This window comes from Rhinolophus sinicus, linkage group LG12 (genome assembly GCF_036562045.2).
Source record: "Rhinolophus sinicus isolate RSC01 linkage group LG12, ASM3656204v1, whole genome shotgun sequence".
Classification (NCBI taxonomy): domain Eukaryota; kingdom Metazoa; phylum Chordata; class Mammalia; order Chiroptera; family Rhinolophidae; genus Rhinolophus; species Rhinolophus sinicus.
The window spans coordinates 56,571,703-56,588,613 of NC_133761.1; the positions used below are offsets into that span (position 1 = coordinate 56,571,703).

Below are 16,911 nucleotides of genomic sequence, written 5' to 3' on the forward strand. Positions count from 1 at the left end.
CAGAATGCTCTATTTGGATTCATACTGTCTGTATTATTTTGGGACTTGCGTATTTTATTTAATGTTAGTTTTAATGTGCTCCATATAGTTGAATCAGCTCTAGTTATGTTCATTTTTATTCCTATAGTTTTTTATTCCTTCTACATATTGATGGCCATTCAGGTTATTAATAGTTCTTGACTATTATAAATACTGCTTCTTTGATATTCTTGGGCATGTATACTGGTACACATAAGCATGTATTTCTAGGAGTAGAATTGTTGTCTTAGAGTGTGTGCATCTTCAGCTTTAGTATATAAATAGGCTGAAGCGGTTTCCAATATATATTTTACTAGTAATCTGATTAAGGTTTTCTTTTGTCTATATTCTCCTTAATGTTTGTTACTGTCAGATTTTTTTCCTATTATCTAGTTTGTTGGGTGTAGTGATCTCTGATGTTTTTCTTAAAAAGGCAGCTTTATTGAGAATTGAGATGATTCTCAATGTGATTCATGTACTTAAAACGCACAATTCAGTGCTTTGTAGTACATTCCCCAAGAGTTGTGTATCCCTTACCGTAGTCAAGATTAGAACATTTTTATCATCCCAGAGAGAAACCCTGTACCCATTAGCAGTTACTCTCAATTCCCTCCAGTTAATTTCACTTGATAAATCAGGCTTTTCCAAGTCCTTCTTGTAATGATGTGAGATGATGCAATGTCTGCACGATGAGGTGAAGTGAGATGAGTGGTGTATACATTGTGACATAGTGTTCGGCTACCGTTGACCTGATGATACGTCTAAAGGAGAATCATCTGCTTCGGGTGATCACTGAGCCTTGACAATGTCAATGGTTGGACGTCAGGAGCAGACGATATTGATGCTTGGGAATCCTCAATAATTGAAAGATTTTTTGCTACTCAGAACAGCATGCAATTTGAAACTTATGAATGTTTATTTCTGAAATTTTCCACTTAGTATTTTCTGACTGTGGGTAACAGAAACTGTAGAAAGTGAAACCACAGGTAAGGGGGAACTACTGTAGTAACTTTTGAAGTCATAGAGAAGATCTGCCAAATTTGTTCCTGGTCATGGTGTACAAGTATAACCCTTTTTACATGTTGCTGGATTCACTTTGCTAGTATTTTGTTGAGGAGTTTTGCATCTATATTCATAAGAAATGTCGTCCGTAATTTTCTTGTGTTCTTTGTCTGATTTTGGTATAAGATTAATATTGGCCTCATAGAATGCGTTGGGAAGTGTTCCCTCTGTTCTTTTTGTGGGGAAAGAGTTTATAAGAATTAGTATTGTTCTTTAAATGTTCGTTAGAATTCACCAGTAAAGCCATCAGGATCTAAGCTTTTCTTGTGGGTATTACTGATTACTAATTCAGCCGAAGTCTTCATCACTGAGTGACTTTCAAAAATCTTTTGTCTTGGGCAGATGAAGATGATTATGCTTACAACACAGCATCCCAGAATATGCTCAACCACAGCTGGAAGACATCTATAAACCTTTGTGCGTTGATTCAAATTCCTGGAGTTTGGGACCCTTTTGTGAAGAGTTATGTAGACGTAAGTAGACTTTTCATACAGTGTTATTAGTTTCATTTCGTTACTAGCCTAATTTTTATTGATCAGAAGGAAACTAATGTTAAAAAGTTGGTAAAAAAAAAGAATATGATGCCTCTTTTTTTTGGTCTGAATAATTTTTGTTTATTTAATTGGTATATTGTAAATGTTACTTTGTGTTTATTTTCACCATTGGATAACACGGCATGGCCAAATATTTATAAAATAAGTAGTGATATAGTTGTAAATTCAATTCTATATTATTCTTACTGAGCTTAAAAGAAAAGTAGAAAGATCTTTTATGATTTGATGGGATATAGGAGGGAAAGGGGCAAAAATTCGAAATTAGGTCACAATATATGGGATGAAGAATAATGGCTTTTAGGAAATTCATAAAGACGTCCTGTTATCGCAGAGTCATTGTGAAAGAACAGGGCTCTGGCACTGGGTATTAGGAATATATCGTCAAAATTGGTTTTGAGCACTTCATGAGTGCTAAAGTGATACTTGTGTTGTCAGACGATAATCTCTGAAGCCATATGCCAGTGAACCTGGAAATTCCTGTGTCAGGACGGGAGTGAAATGAAAGGAATTATATTTCCCATGCGCTCCCTTTGTGGCTAACGTTACGCGCGGCACTGAGATTGGTCACATCGTATGGTCTACTTTTAGTCACTAGTGTGTTCTACTTCGAGCACTTTATTTCTTATAGGAGCAGTTCTTACGGTGAAGTTGTTGCGTTTTTCAGTAATAAAATATAATCAGAAAAAAATGGGAAACCACATAGGCCTTTGTTGTAAGTGACCTTCTGTGTCCCATGTTTGTAACATACGCTGTAGAAGCAAAAACTGGCATTACTATTGTTCCCTATACAGTAAACACTGTTTTTCAGTTTTATGATTTTCTCGTACCCATCAATAAAATTAAGTTGCTATTTGACAAAATTTAGCTATTTGACAAAATTTAGCTAAGGTATTGCGACTTATTTTGTATAGATGCTGGAATTCTATGGGGATCGAGACGGAGCCCGAGAGGTGCTCACCAACTATGCCTATGACGAAAAGTTCCCGTCAAATCCGAATGCACATATTTACTTATACAACTTTCTAAAGAGAGAGAAGGCACCACGAGAGAAACTGATAAGTGTCCTTAAGGTATATAATTTTTATTTCAGTGTTTGGACAGGGTCGGCGATCTGCTTTAAAACATTCTTAGGTTATTGCTTTCCAACTTTCATATTATAGCACCCACAGAAAATTGCGATGTCTGTATGGTATACTGAGGTAAACAGAGGAGGCTGCAGGCTCCAGACAGTTCCCCCCGCTACCAACCCTCCCACCCCCCACCCACCCAGGTGAGAGTAAGGGGAGAGGATCAGTATTTCAGAAAGCCTTTGTCACCCTGGTTGGAAAGTTCTGCATTGCTATGTTTTTTTTAAAAAAACTCCTTATTGACATTTCATTTACACACAACAAAACACTTATTTTAAGTGTACACTTAGATTCATTTTAACAAATATGGGTATCTGTGTAACCACCATGATAGTCAAGATATCGAACATTTCCATCATCCTAGAAAGTCCATCATTTCCTTTTACAGCCTGGCAATCACTGATTGGCTTTCTGTCACTATAGATTAATTTTATCTCTTCTAGAATTTCATATAAATGAAATCTTACAGTACATACTCTTTTTTTGCCTGACGTTTCTTGCTCAGCATAATGTTTTTGAGATTCCTCCATTTTATTGTCTCAGTAATTTTTTCCTCGTTACTGCTGAGTAGTATCCATTTTCATACATTCACTTCTTTTGGGTGATTTTGGGTTATTTTTACTTTGTGGCTATTATGAATGCTGCTATGACTATTCATGTACAAGTCTTTGTGTGCACATGTGTTTCATGGTTCTTGGGTAGCTACCTAAGAGTGGAATTGCTGGAAAGTATATGTTTAACTTCTTAAGAACCTGCCCCCTTGTTTCCTGAAGTAACTGTACATTCCCACTGTCAATGTGTGAAAGTTCACTTTCTCCATGTCTTCGACACTTGGTATTGTCAGTCTTCCGCATTATAGCCGTTCTGTTGTGTAGTGGTGTCTCATTGTGGTTTTAGTTTGCACTTCTCTCATGTCCTTTAATATGCCTATTGGATATTCCTGTGTCTTCTTTTGTAAAGTGCCTGTTCAAATATTTTGTCTAGTGTTGAGAGGGTTATTTGATTTGAAAGGTCATTTGTCAGGTAAATATTTCCTCCCAATCTATGGCTTGTCTTTTTGTTTTCTTTACAATATCTTTCAGAGAGTGGAAATTTCTCATTCTGATGAAGTACAATTTATGCATTTTTCTTTTATAGTTAATACTTTTTGTCTAAGAAATATTTGCCTACCCCAAGATAATGAAGATTCTCTTCTATGTTTGTTTCTAGAAATGTTATAATTTTATGTTTAGGTCTATGATAGATTTTCAGCTAATTTTTTTGTGTATTGAGAGGCAAGGGTTGGGTTCATTTTTTTTCAGTATGATTGTTCCAGCACCATTTACTGAAAAGACTATTCTTTCCTCATTGAGTTACATTGTTAACTTTATGAAAATCAATATACCATATATATAGACTCTGTTGTGTTCTCGTGACGTAATTTGCATCCATATATACCAACACCATATATGATTACTATAGCTTCATAACAAGTGTTGGAATCATGTCATGAGAGTATACAATCTTTCTTTTTCAGAATTGTTTTTAGCTTCTCTAGGTCCTTTGACTTTCCATGTACATTTTAAAATCAGCGTGTCTGTTGCTTCAAAAAAACCTCGCTGGGAATTTGAATCTGTAGGTCAATTTTGAGAGAATTGACATCTTAACAATATTGAGATTTTCCAGTCTTTAGACATGGAATATCTTTGCATTCTTTTAAGGTCTTTTATTTCTCTCTGAAATGTTTTATAGTTTTTAGTGTGTATGTTTTATTAAATTCATCCCTAAGTGTTTCCTGTTTAGGATTGTTATTGTGGTAAAATATACATAATATAAAATTTATCATTTTAACCATTACCATTGTAACCATTTTTAAGTTCACACTTTAGTGGCATTAAATACATGTTGTACCACCATCATCACTATCCATTTCCAGAACTTTTTCATTTCCCAAACAGAAATTCTATGTCCATTGAACAATAACTTACGTTACCACCTCTATTCTACTTTCTATCTCTATGAACTTGTGTATTCCAGAAACCTCACCTTAGTGAATTCATACTTGTTCTTTTATGTCTTGCTTGTTTCATTTAGCATAATGTCTTTAAGATTCATCTATGTTATAGCATTGTCAGAATTTCCTTCCTTTTTAAACCTGAATAATATTCCATTGTATATATAGTCCACATTTCGTTTATTCGTTCATCTGTTGATGCACATTTGGGTTGTTTTTACATTTTTGATTATTGTGTGTAATGCTTCTGTGAACACTGGTGTACAAGTATGTGTTTGAGTCCCTGCTTTTAATTCCTTTAGGTATATACCTAGGAGTGGAATTGCTGGATCATATGGTAACTCTTTGTTTAACCTTCTGGGGAACCTTCCAGCTGTTTTCCACAGCAGCTGGACTATGCTACGTTCCCACTAGCAATGCATGAAGGTTTAAATTTCTCCGCATACTCACCAGCGCTTACTTTTCTTTTTTAAAAAAATTGATAATAGTTGTCCTGCAGGGTGTGAAGTGGTATCTCACTGTGATTTTGATTTGCTTTTCCTAGTGGCTAGTGATGTTGAGCATCTTTTCATGGGCTTATTGGCTATCTTCTTTGGAGAAATGTCTGTTCAAGTCCTGTGCCTTTTTTGGAATTAGGTAGTTTGTCTTTTTGTTGTTGAATTGTAGAAGTTTTAAAATATATTTTGTGGTTGGTTTTTATTTATTTTTACATTTTTATTTTTCAAGTACATTTGACATTCAATATGTGGTTGGTGTTTAATCATGATATTTTAGAGGAGGGAGAAAAAGAAAGGTCCTTTTCAACCTAAATAAATGAGAAAAATCCTTATCAGTCTTTTTTAAAAGGCTGGTTAGCTCTAATCTGTACTTACGTGTTTATCAAATTGACATTTTCAAACTTTAAGATGTGGAAGTTCAGAAGTTTTCAACAGGCTTTGTTTTACTACATAATACTTTTAAAGTTGCTATTTTAATTTTATTGTCCAAGAGTTCCTTTTACCCATTTGTACAATAAAATATTAAGGATAGTCAACAAAAGCAAGATGGTGACTTCATTCAGGCTGTCAGTCACAAATGGTGTTTTGAAAAGATTTTTAAAAATGTAACAGGAAATAACTATGTTGAACACTTATTTATATTCAAGACAAGATGGATTTGGAGAGATTCTGTTTTTCTTTTTTGAAAATTGCAATGTTTGAAAGTAAGAACTCAAGAGATGAATTTAATATCTGATTGAACGTAACAGAAGAGAGGATTCATGAACTGTATAGGAAATATCAGGCTAAAGCACAGAAAGCAATAAGGATAAAAAATGCAGAAAAGGGTGTGCAGAGGACTTGGTGAAAAGGTCTGACATAACTGGAGTCACAGGGAGAGGAGAGAGAATAGGGCAAAAGCAAACAATCAAATAAACAAACAAAACCAGTATTTGAAGAGCTAATGGCTAAGAATTTTCTAAAACTGAGAAAAGATTTCTAGAGTTCTGATAATGTTCTATTTTTTGATCTGGGTGCTGATTACATGAGTGTGTATAACCTGGTAAATATTTATTGAATGACACACTCATAATTTGTATACATTCTATTACATATGTTATATTTCAATAAAAAGTTTTTTAAAAACTCTGAATTGAGCCATACACAGAATTCCATATATCATAAAACAATATGATTCCAGAAGAACCAAATTTTAATAATACTGTATGATATTGGTGTATTAATCTTGATTGATCTCCTTTTTAAAAACTATTAAGAAAAATTAACAAAATTTTCTTTTAGTTTTATAGGAAATTATTTCAGTGTAAAGTCAAAGAACTTCAGCAAGCAGACAGAATGAATTCATTTTTAATATTAAATGTGTTGAGATGAGAAATACATTTTTAGTTTAAAGCCTATTTTTTGCATATTTATAGAATGGACCTTCCTATTCGTAAATAGAAAAACTTTTAATTTTTCCCTAGTATGTAAAATGGTTGTAAAAATATTTACTTGAATATTCTTACTGTACTATGTCCCTGAACACAATCTTCCAAAATAGCCCCCTTTGCCTTTTTGGGTTTTTTGTTTTATGCAGCTATTCTGTGACCTTTGGTGATCAATAAATATTAAATATCTTTCCTGTGTGATACTTATTCTTTTTCCCTTTATTTTCTTTCTCAGTCTTGGTTTCTGAAAAGAAATTAAATTTTCAAGTATGGTAGAAACAGTATAAAAAATGTATTAAGGAGAAAACAAAGTTTCCATCTATTTCTCCCACCACTCTATCTTATTATTATCAGGAATTTTTTGTTTTTTTTTAAATAGCTTTACACAGAACACCTTTCTCTACCCAAATTGAAACTGGGTAAAAGCAAAATATCTTTTAAATCCTTGATTCATTTACTGAGGGTGTATTTAACAGTAAGAATTTTATTTGAAAGTCAGCAGAAATTTGAGAAATGCCTTTCGAATGTGTAAAAATGAGTTATTCTTTCTTCCAGATTTTGTATCAGATTGTACCATCTCATAAACTGATGTTAGAATTCCATAGGCTACTGAGAAAATCAGGTAAGCCATGTTTGTTTTCTATCTCTGTGCAGACGAACTGTAGACTAGGGGTCAGCAAACTGAGACCTCTGAGCCTAATGCACCGCTCGCCTGTTTTCATGAGTCAAGTTCTGCTGGAGCACAGCCACATCCATTCACTTACATATTGTTTATGGCTGCTGTTGCATGACAGCCGTAGAGCTGCACAGTTGTGATGGAGACCACGTGTCTCACAAAGCTTAAATATGTACTGTCTGGCCATCTACAGAAAACATTTCCTGACTGCTGCTATGGAATGTTAGGCAATAGTCAGCAAAAGAGAAATGGCTTTAATTTATATAATTCACCTCGTTTAAATCCCTACCACATCTCAGCTCAATATAGAAAACCTATCTTCATAGGAAGCAATCAGCTCAAGTCCAGCAGGTGCTGGGACTACCTTGGTGCCTCTCCTAATAGAAAAGAACATATGAAAGCCCAAATAGGGCATATACTTTAATGTCCTCAGTTATATACAGGTGACTCTTGAACAACGAGGGTTTGAACTGCATGGGTCCACTTACATGTGGGTTTTTCGTCAATAAATACTGTAAATGTATTTTCTCTTCCTTACGATTTTCTTAATAACATTGTCTTTTTTCTAGCTTACTGTATTATAGGAATACATACATGTAACAGACAAAATAGGTTTAAGTTATCAGTAAGGCTTCTGGTCAACAGTAGGCCAATGGTACTTACGTATTTGGGGAGTCAAAAGTTATATGTGGATTTTACTGCACAGGTAGGGAGCAGCCGGTGCCCTTAGCCCCCAGGTTGTTCAAGGGTCAGCTGTACAGCCCATGTCGAGATCAGACTGACCAACCTGATGTGATTGGCATGGGCTAAATGATGGAAACTGTCAGATTCGTCGTAGGAGCGTATGAGCCCAGTGAATTATTTTAAATTGTTAACCAAACTCGAAGACTTACAATTCAGTAATATTTTGTCAACTGAATATATTGTTTTAGCCTTGTACCCTTCAATACCTTAAGTAAACTCTAATTGTTGTGACCGTTGCAGAAAAAGAAGAGCACCATAAATTGGGGTTGGAGGTATTATTTGGAGTCTTAGATTTTTCTGGATGCACTAAAAATATAACTGCTTGGAAATATTTGGCAAACTATCTCATGCAGACCTTAATGGGGTAAGTAAACATAAAATGTTTATTACTGGATCAGCATAAATAATATCCCCAATAATTTAGCTGATTTCTGTCAATTTTTAAATAAAGTTCTTTGCTTATGTTTTTGGATTTCTTGAACTGGGTCTCCTGCTGTTTTCTTCTGAGTGTATCAGAAGCAAGGAAATACAAAGTCACAAGCATAACATACAAAAATTCTATGAAGATTTTTTTATGCGGGCAAAATAAGTACTGTATCACAAAATAAGTACCACTACACTGTTCGGGAATATGTGTGTTTTCGAATTGGAATTCAGGACTAGAAGGGCTCGCTCCCACTCTTTGCGAGACTATTGTAAAGCTCCTTGTGGTTTGGGCGGCGTCAGCCTCTAACGTCACACGCGGAGCTGCTTTCCTTCCAGAGGTTTTCAATAATTTTCGGTGGGGTTTTAGGGCCTCACAAGATCATCATAGGTTATTCACTCAACAAATACTTATTAAGTCCATTGTGAGCTGGGTATCTAAAATGATCATAATATTAGTGCCACATTTTTAGGCAAAGAAAAGGAGTGGCCTTTGTCATTTTTACTTTGTGTCTGAGAAGAAGGCATATTACAAAGTTAAGTTTATTGTCTCTATTTTAGTTGGTTAGGAAATTCATTATCAGTGGGAACCTGTTTCAGGCTTCAGATCTGACTTGACTGTAGAGACAGAACAGTGCTGATTATAAAACGTTGTTGGCGTGATTTGCGAATGTGTAAACCACTTCGCAAATCTAACGCGCTATATAACCCTGTACTAACGAAAAGGTTCTTGAAGGCAGAGAAATGTGCTATTTGTTTTTTGAACCTCTAGAAGTTCTGCCACACAGTGCAAATAAGTCCTAAATATATATTTGCTCAATTAAATTGTTGATGAACACTTAGCATTGTCAGACCTGTGTGCTCACGCATTTTATAATAGTGGCATTGTAATTTGGATAGTAATTCTTTGTAGTGTATTATTTAAAGTAACATTTTAAAGAAACTGTTAAGTAATAATAAAAATAGCTAACATTTATGAAATGTTTACTAGATAGATAGCATGCCGAGAGCTTTGTATGAGAGATCACTATACTGCTGGGCCACTTTAGCCCTCATCGCAACGCTGTGAGAGGGTACCATTTACATCCTTAAGGAGATTGAGCCTCAAGGACGTTAAGCAACTTGCCCAGGAGCTGCGATTTGAATCCAGGATTTTGACTTCAGAGTCTGTGCTGTTAACCACTGTACTATACGGAACTGACTGTTTTATTAAATGGAAAATAAGATGCAGAGATCAACGAGAACTAAAACATGGGCTTTTGTGCACGTGCTCTAAAATCTCCCGTGGCCGCACTCAGAAGTTCGTTTGAAAGCATCTCTGTTGTCATCTTTCCACAGACTCCAAAGTTCGGATTCTGACAGTGTAGATCCGTGTCCATCACTGACCTTCTCATTTGACATTTTTCTTTTCCAGGAATCATCTTGCCTGGCTTCAAGAAGAATGGAACTCCAGGAAAAACTGGTGGCCAAGCTTTCACTTCAGCTACTTTTGGGCAAAAAGTGATTGGAAGGAGGATAAAGCTTTGGCTTGTGAGAAAGCCTTGGTAGCTGGAATATTGTTAGGAAAAGGTACATGTTTTTGTTTTCTTTTTATCTAGACGTCCTTTTAGACAATTTTGAAATTATAAAGTATGACCATTCATTCATCTGACAGTTTACCTAATGCTGCACTAGGAACATCAGATGCTAGAGAAATAACTGTCAAGTAGAATAACTTGAATGGAAAAATGAATCCTGGGTTGGGGCCAGGTGACCTGCTGGTAAGGAAGCTCCATGGATTAGAAATTGTGATTTTATGTTGTTGATTGTGATTGGTTTTGATGCTCTAACTTGAATAGCTTTAGGGGCCATTAAGATGTAAGATGCGACGGTTTTCATAACAAATGACCATTTGGTCATGCTGTAGAGAAAGTTTATTGAGATTGTCTACTTTATTAGAACTAGAGAAATAGTCTTTATTGACCTCAATGTTTTATAATAGCTTTATATTATATTACCTATTCCTGTAAGGATGAAACATTTTCTCCCTTTCAGAAAAAGTATACCTGCTATTAATTTAATGTAAAATTTCTCTTAGAAGAATGGGAAATCAGTCTTTTTGGCTGTTAAAACTCTCACCTGCTCTGTACCACTGAGCTGTGCAAAGGTAGCTTGTTTTGAAATGAGGCTGCTGTAGAGTGTGTTCAGAGATGAAGGACATGAACCTCAGTGACCATGAGAAAGCAGTTCGTTGCTAGAGTTTAAAGTATCCTAAAGAGATTCTTCAGGTCAGTTTTAGATGAGGTTTATGTCTGATTTTGGAATTAGTATTCTCAGTGAATGTTTCAGATGGTTATTAAGATTACTGTTAATAAAATGCTGGTTTTGTAGGAGGAAAGAGATTAATAAACATGGAAGTGATTTAAAATTTTCTCTCTAATGCACTGATGACAGGGACAGAAATGGGCTTTGGACTGTGATTCTGCACTTCTGTATGAGTATAGAGGTATCTCGTACTGATATCTAAAGGTATCTGTGTCTGAGCAGAGTCCAAAGACCGGGGTTAATTTTCCAGTTCTGTCACAGAACTTTCCTTGTCACTTTGATAAAGCAGTTAACCTCTGGGAGCCTCCCCTGTGAAACGGGCATGTGACACCTGTCCACGTTTGCGTACAGGATTCTTCTAAGCCTCAAGTGAACATCACATCAAAGTGCTTTATAAATTCTAAAGTGTTCCATGAATAGCGGGCATAGTTACGCCTGCAAATGGGCACACCTCTTCTGTCAGGGGTCTGTGTGGGGTTGAGTCAGTCTGTTCAGGTGTTGAGCTGGGTTTTGTTCTTGCTCTGGTTACCCTAATTACATCATAGGATTCAAGTTCTGGTCGTGTTCTGCCTCTGCTTCGTGCTTAGAGTGGGGTATGGTGGCTGCCCTTCTTCTACGCTCTGCTAAGGAGAGCCTGGCCCATTTCTCATTGGAGAGGCCTTTCCCCCTTGCAATTCAGGCTACTTGGTTGCCCTGGGGCGTCAGCGCTGGTGGGAGCTTGTAGTTTATTTGGCCTTTTCTCTATGTTAGGGTGGGAGCAAAGTTCTTTCCATCTTTCTACGTTCTACACAGAAGCAGTAATCTGTGCAAAAGATCTTTGTTTTTGCTAAAGTGGTAGATGTGTTTAGAGACACAAATTATATTAACACCACAGTTACCACTGCTTCCCAGCTAATAACATATTAACAACTCTGGCATAGTATTTTCAAGGATTAAAAAATAGTATAGGTACAGTATATATTCTCGCAACTTCCCAGAGAAGATGGTTATACATGCCGAGACTATAATGAAATTATTTTTATATGTGATTTATGATCTCATTCATTTATCAGATATAAAAAATAATCTCTTATAATGTCCAGTTTATATTTTTCTTACAGAAATTTGAATCATGTCTCTGAAATATTTAACAAGGGATCCTCTTAGCATTGTAAGACTATGAAAAGCAGGTAGAATTTTTTTTTAAATTAAATTTATTGGGTGTAACATTGGTTAATAACATTACATAACTTTTAGGTGTACAGTTCTGTAATACATCATCTGTATATTGCGTTGTGTATTCACTAACCAAAGTCTAGTCTCTGTCACCGTATATTTGACCCCCTTTACCTTCTTCACCCCCCTTTCTCTCTTGTAACCACCATACTGTTGTTTGTGTCTGTGAGTTTATTCGTTAGTTTGTTGCTTTCTGTTTTATATCCCACATACGTGTGAAATCATGGTTCTTGTCCTTTTCCATCTGACTTATTTCATGTAGCATGATACTCTGAAGATCCTTTCATGTCACAAATGGCAATATTTCATCATTTTTTATGGCTGAGTAGTATCCCACTGTATATATGTACCATATCTTCTTTATCCAATAATTCATTGAAGGACACTTAGGTTATTTCCACTCTTGGCCAATAATGAATAATGCTGCAATGAACATAGGGGTACATATATCTTCATGAATAAGTGTTTTCAAATTTTTCAGGTAGATACCCAGAAGAGGGTCATACGGTAGCTCTATTCTTAATTTTTTGACTGTTTTCTAGAAAGGCTGCACCAGTTTACATTTTCAGCAGCAGTGCACGAGGGTTCCCTTTTCTCCACATCCTCTCCAACACTTGTTATTTCTCGTCTTATTGATAGTAGCCATTCTAACACATGTGAAGTAGTATCTCTTTGTGGTTTTGATTTGCATTTCCCTAAAGCTAGGGAGGTTGAGCATCTTTTCATGTATCTGTCGGCCATCTCTATGTCTTCTTGGGAAAAGTGTCTCTTCAGGTTCTCTAAAGACTCCACCAAGACTATTAGAAACAATAAACAAATAAAATTGCAGTATATAAAAATCAATGTACAAAAATCATTGCATTGTTCTTATTTACTAACAATGAAATATCAGAAAAAGAAATGAAGAAAACAATCCCATTTGCAATTGCAATAAAAAGGATAAAATGCCTAAGAATAAACTTAAGGGAAGTAAAGGGCCTGTACACTGAAAAATAACAAGACGTCATTGAAAGAAATTGAAGAAGACGCAAAGAAATGGAAATATATGCCACATTCATGGATTGGAAAAACTAACATAGTTAAAATGACCATAATACCTAAAGCAATCTAGAGATTCAGTGCAATCCCCATCAAAATCCCAATGGCATTTTTCAAGGAAATAGAACCCAAAATCCTCCAATTTGTATGGAACCACAAAAGACCCTGATAGCCAAAGTACTTGTGAGAAAGAAGAACAAAGCCGAGGTATCATATTCCCTGACTTCAATCATACTAGAAAACTACAATAATCAAAACAGTATGGGATTGGCAGAAAAATAGACGCACAGACAAATGAACAGAATTGAGAGCCCAGAAATAAGCCCGCACATATATGGGCAACTAATTTTTGACAAAGGAGCCTACATGTAAAACGTACAGTGGAGTTTGAAAAGCCTCTTCAATAAATGGTATTGGGAGAATTGGAAAGCCATATGGAAAAGAATGAAACTAGACTGCTGTCTGACATCATACACAAAAATTAACTCAAAATGGATTAAAAACTTGAATATAAGACCTGAAACAATAGAATACTTAGAAGAAAACATAGGCAGTAAACTTACAGATCTTCTCAGAGGCATTTTTATGACCTTGACCCCAAAGGCAAGGGAAGTAAAAGCAAAAATAAATGAATGGGACTACATCAAACCAAAAAGCTTTTGCACAGCGGAAGAAATAATCAACAAAACAAAAAGGCAGCCAACTGAGTGGGAGAAGATACTTGCAAACGGTACCTCCAATAAGAGACTGATACCTAAAATGCGTAAAGAACAGATACAACTCAACAACAAAAACAAACAGTCCAATTAAAAAATGGGCAGAGGACCTGAACAGAATTTCTAATGCACACTGGGCACCTTTGGCAGAGCCACATGACCACCAGCTGTTTGCCCAGTGGCTAGAATGGCTAGATAATTCCTGATCTCTCCTAACCTGATTTGTTTATTCTAATCCTTTACATCAGGGTTTTCTACGAAGAGCTTCCTTGTTATAGATGCCTCTTTGACTTCTGTTAAAGCTAATATTGAGAGGAAAGCCACAGTAATTTGTTTTTGGAGAAGGCTCATTTAATATATGAATGTGTATAATATGCATATCACCTTAACCATGCTTTGGGAGGCGGCGTAGAAAAAAAGCTACAGTATATACTTTAATGACGATGGGTGAGAGACATCTTGGTATGTAGGAAGCAACACATCTCATTGACAATGGCTCTGAAAATGAGCTTAGGACATCCTGGTGTAGATGATACAAATCAGCCTGTTTCCATAATCAGTGGTATGCCAGAATTGAAGCAAAATTTTAAAGATGTAGAAATACACTTGAAGAATTTGATAAGTATTAAAACTTTTTATTTTGCTTTTTTTTTTTTTTTTTTTTTTAGGTTATAGATATTTTCGGTATATTTCAAAACAAGATCATCAAGTCTTAAGGAAGAAAATTAAGCGGATGAAGAAATTAGTGAAAAAATGCAGCATTGTAAATCCAGGACTCTGATGTTGAATGGTAGTTATTTCAGATTAATAGCTACAGTGTAGCAGGTCAGTAGATAGTTATTGAATGTATTTATTTATTTGGTGTTTCAAGAAGATAGTTTTACATGGCTACAAAAAAGTTTATTTTTATATTTTTTGTATTTTATTATCAGTTATAGCTAGAGAAACAGTCTCACTGCCTTTGCTCTTTGTAAATAAATAATTTTCCTTTTTGTACTGTAAAATATTCTTAAGGAATAACCTTCGAGAAAATACAGAAGGTGCCAAAAAAATGTTTACACATTTTAAGAAAAGAAAAAAACTGTATTAAAATTGTAATACCCAATATATACCAATAACCAAGGATGAATACAAGTCATGTGTATGCATTTTTTTGGGACCCCTGGTATACTTGTTTAATCAGAGAATATAGCTTTTACAGCAGTTATTGCTGTTTGCAGATAATTTGCCTCTGACAATTGTGTAATAAACTATGACTGTGGTCCTGTTAAATTAATTTATATTCTTCTTTTAGATCTAAGTGATTCATATTAGATTGACGACCATGAAGAGTATACTGGTGATGAGTTCTGTTGAGGAGGTTGGGAAACCGAGAAGGATTTAGAAAAGGACTCCTCCTTTCTCTCTTTTGGTGTTAAAACAGTTGGGGGATGAATGAGCTTCTAATATTGAGGTACCTTTGACTTGAGGGGACTAATTTGGGTCATCGAGGGTAAAGGGGACTTTTCAGCTGGCACTGGCCTACCTTCAAAGGGCTCTGTGTGTATTTGCCTGGCACCTGCTTTAGAAGTCCTGTGTCCTCTTTGTTCTCTTGGAAACTGGATGCAGCAGTAGGCAGCTGGACAGTGGAGGAGACTCTGCCAGTGAAATCTTGTCCTAGGATCACACGCTAAGCCCGATGGGAAAGCTTGGCTCAGAATCCAAGGACAACTTTCCTGGAATGTGACCTGAGCTTATAACATGTTGTGAAAACTGGTAGAGTGAGTGTTTCTGCACACCTCTCTTGGCTTTTACACATTTACTGTTCAGGTAACTAGTATTTGAGTTCCATGAAAGCACACTAACTGCAGAGCAAGTCCAGTATTTAGGTGGCAAACCACACATTTTCCCCATTGGCTTGTATGCCCACTAATTTTAAACTGCCTGCAAGAAAATTGGGGACATACTGTCCTTCGTCACTAGTTTAATTCAATATTTTATACTTAGTAAGAAATGACTATCAACAAATAAGTACCCAACACTATAACATCCAAATGAAACAAGCAGATGCCCCACAGACAAAATAAACCAAGTGGAAGCTCCACGTGAGTAGGGCCAGCCTGACTGCCAGGGGTGAGGTTTGGTAGGAGTTTGTAAGATCAACACTGGGGAAGGAAAGACCCCGATGCTGTGGCCCGAATCTCATAGCGCAGGCTGAGGTCGTCAGGGCATCTGCTCCCTGCGCCCTGTGGTCAGAAGAAATAGAGTCTATGAATTGTCATGATCTCTAGCAGAACGAAGGTGAGAAGAAAGAGACATGAGTACATACGGTTCTTGGTTTCCACACAAAGCTTAGTTTTCTACAACTTTGATATCAAATGTTCGTATCTAATTGTGCAATAAGAGCAGTGTGAATCAACAACTGAATTTTTTTTTTTAATTCCACCAAAGTTAAAGCCAGTTTCATGAATAATAACGGTGAACCCTTGACAAGCACTTTGGGCTTTACATTTTGTCATATCGTCACCATAGCTCTATGAACGGTCCCTGTCTTACCAAGAAAGGAAGTCAGGTCCTCAAAGATTGACTTACTTGCCCAAGGTCACAGCTGGTAGGTGTTGGCACCAGGCCCCTAACCCCATCATGTGGGTCCAAAGGTCTCACTCTGTTTGTACTGTCTGTACTGTCCGCCCACTTTAGTCAGTGTTTGTAATATGCAGGGCACTGAGCTGGATAGCAGCTCTTCATTTTTTAATTTTTTCCCATGTTTTCTAAAATTTATTTTTCATTTATAGTTGACATGCAACATCACATTAGTTTCAGGTGTGCAACACAGTGATTAGACATTTATATACTTTACAAAGTGATCATCCCGCTAAGTCTAGTACCCATCTGACACTATACATAGTTATTGCATTTATTGACTATATTCCCTGTGCTGTACTTCACATCGCTGTGACTGTTTTGTAACTGCTGATTTGTACTTCTTAATCCCTTCCCCGTTTTCACCCCTCCAACCCCCTCCCATCTGGCAACCATTAATTTGTTCTCTGTATCTGTGACTTTGTTTCTGTTTTGTTCGTTTATTTTGTTTTTTAGATTCCACATATAAATGAAATCACGTGGTATTTGTCTTTC

General features: G+C 36.1%; 1 protein-coding gene across 7 annotated transcripts in view; it reads left to right on the forward strand.

Moving 5' to 3' along the window:
• Positions 1-16,911, forward strand: part of TAF1A (TATA-box binding protein associated factor, RNA polymerase I subunit A) — a 74,983-nt gene that overhangs the window by 48,269 nt on the left and 9,803 nt on the right. For 5 of the 7 annotated variants that reach the window (XM_074316981.1, XM_074316983.1, XM_074316980.1 and 2 more), the window contains 6 exons: positions 1,423-1,553; positions 2,546-2,704; positions 7,234-7,300; positions 8,339-8,462; positions 9,936-10,090; positions 14,463-15,066. In XM_074316981.1, the coding sequence (XP_074173082.1) occupies positions 1,423-1,553; positions 2,546-2,704; positions 7,234-7,300; positions 8,339-8,462; positions 9,936-10,090; positions 14,463-14,575 (749 nt within the window). In that variant the 3' untranslated portion in view covers positions 14,576-15,066. Of the gene's footprint in view, positions 1-1,422; positions 1,554-2,545; positions 2,705-7,233; positions 7,301-8,338; positions 8,463-9,935; positions 10,091-14,462; positions 15,067-15,088; positions 16,907-16,911 lie in introns of those variants that run through there. The other 2 variants (XM_074316978.1, XM_074316979.1) reach the window with 2 other exon arrangements.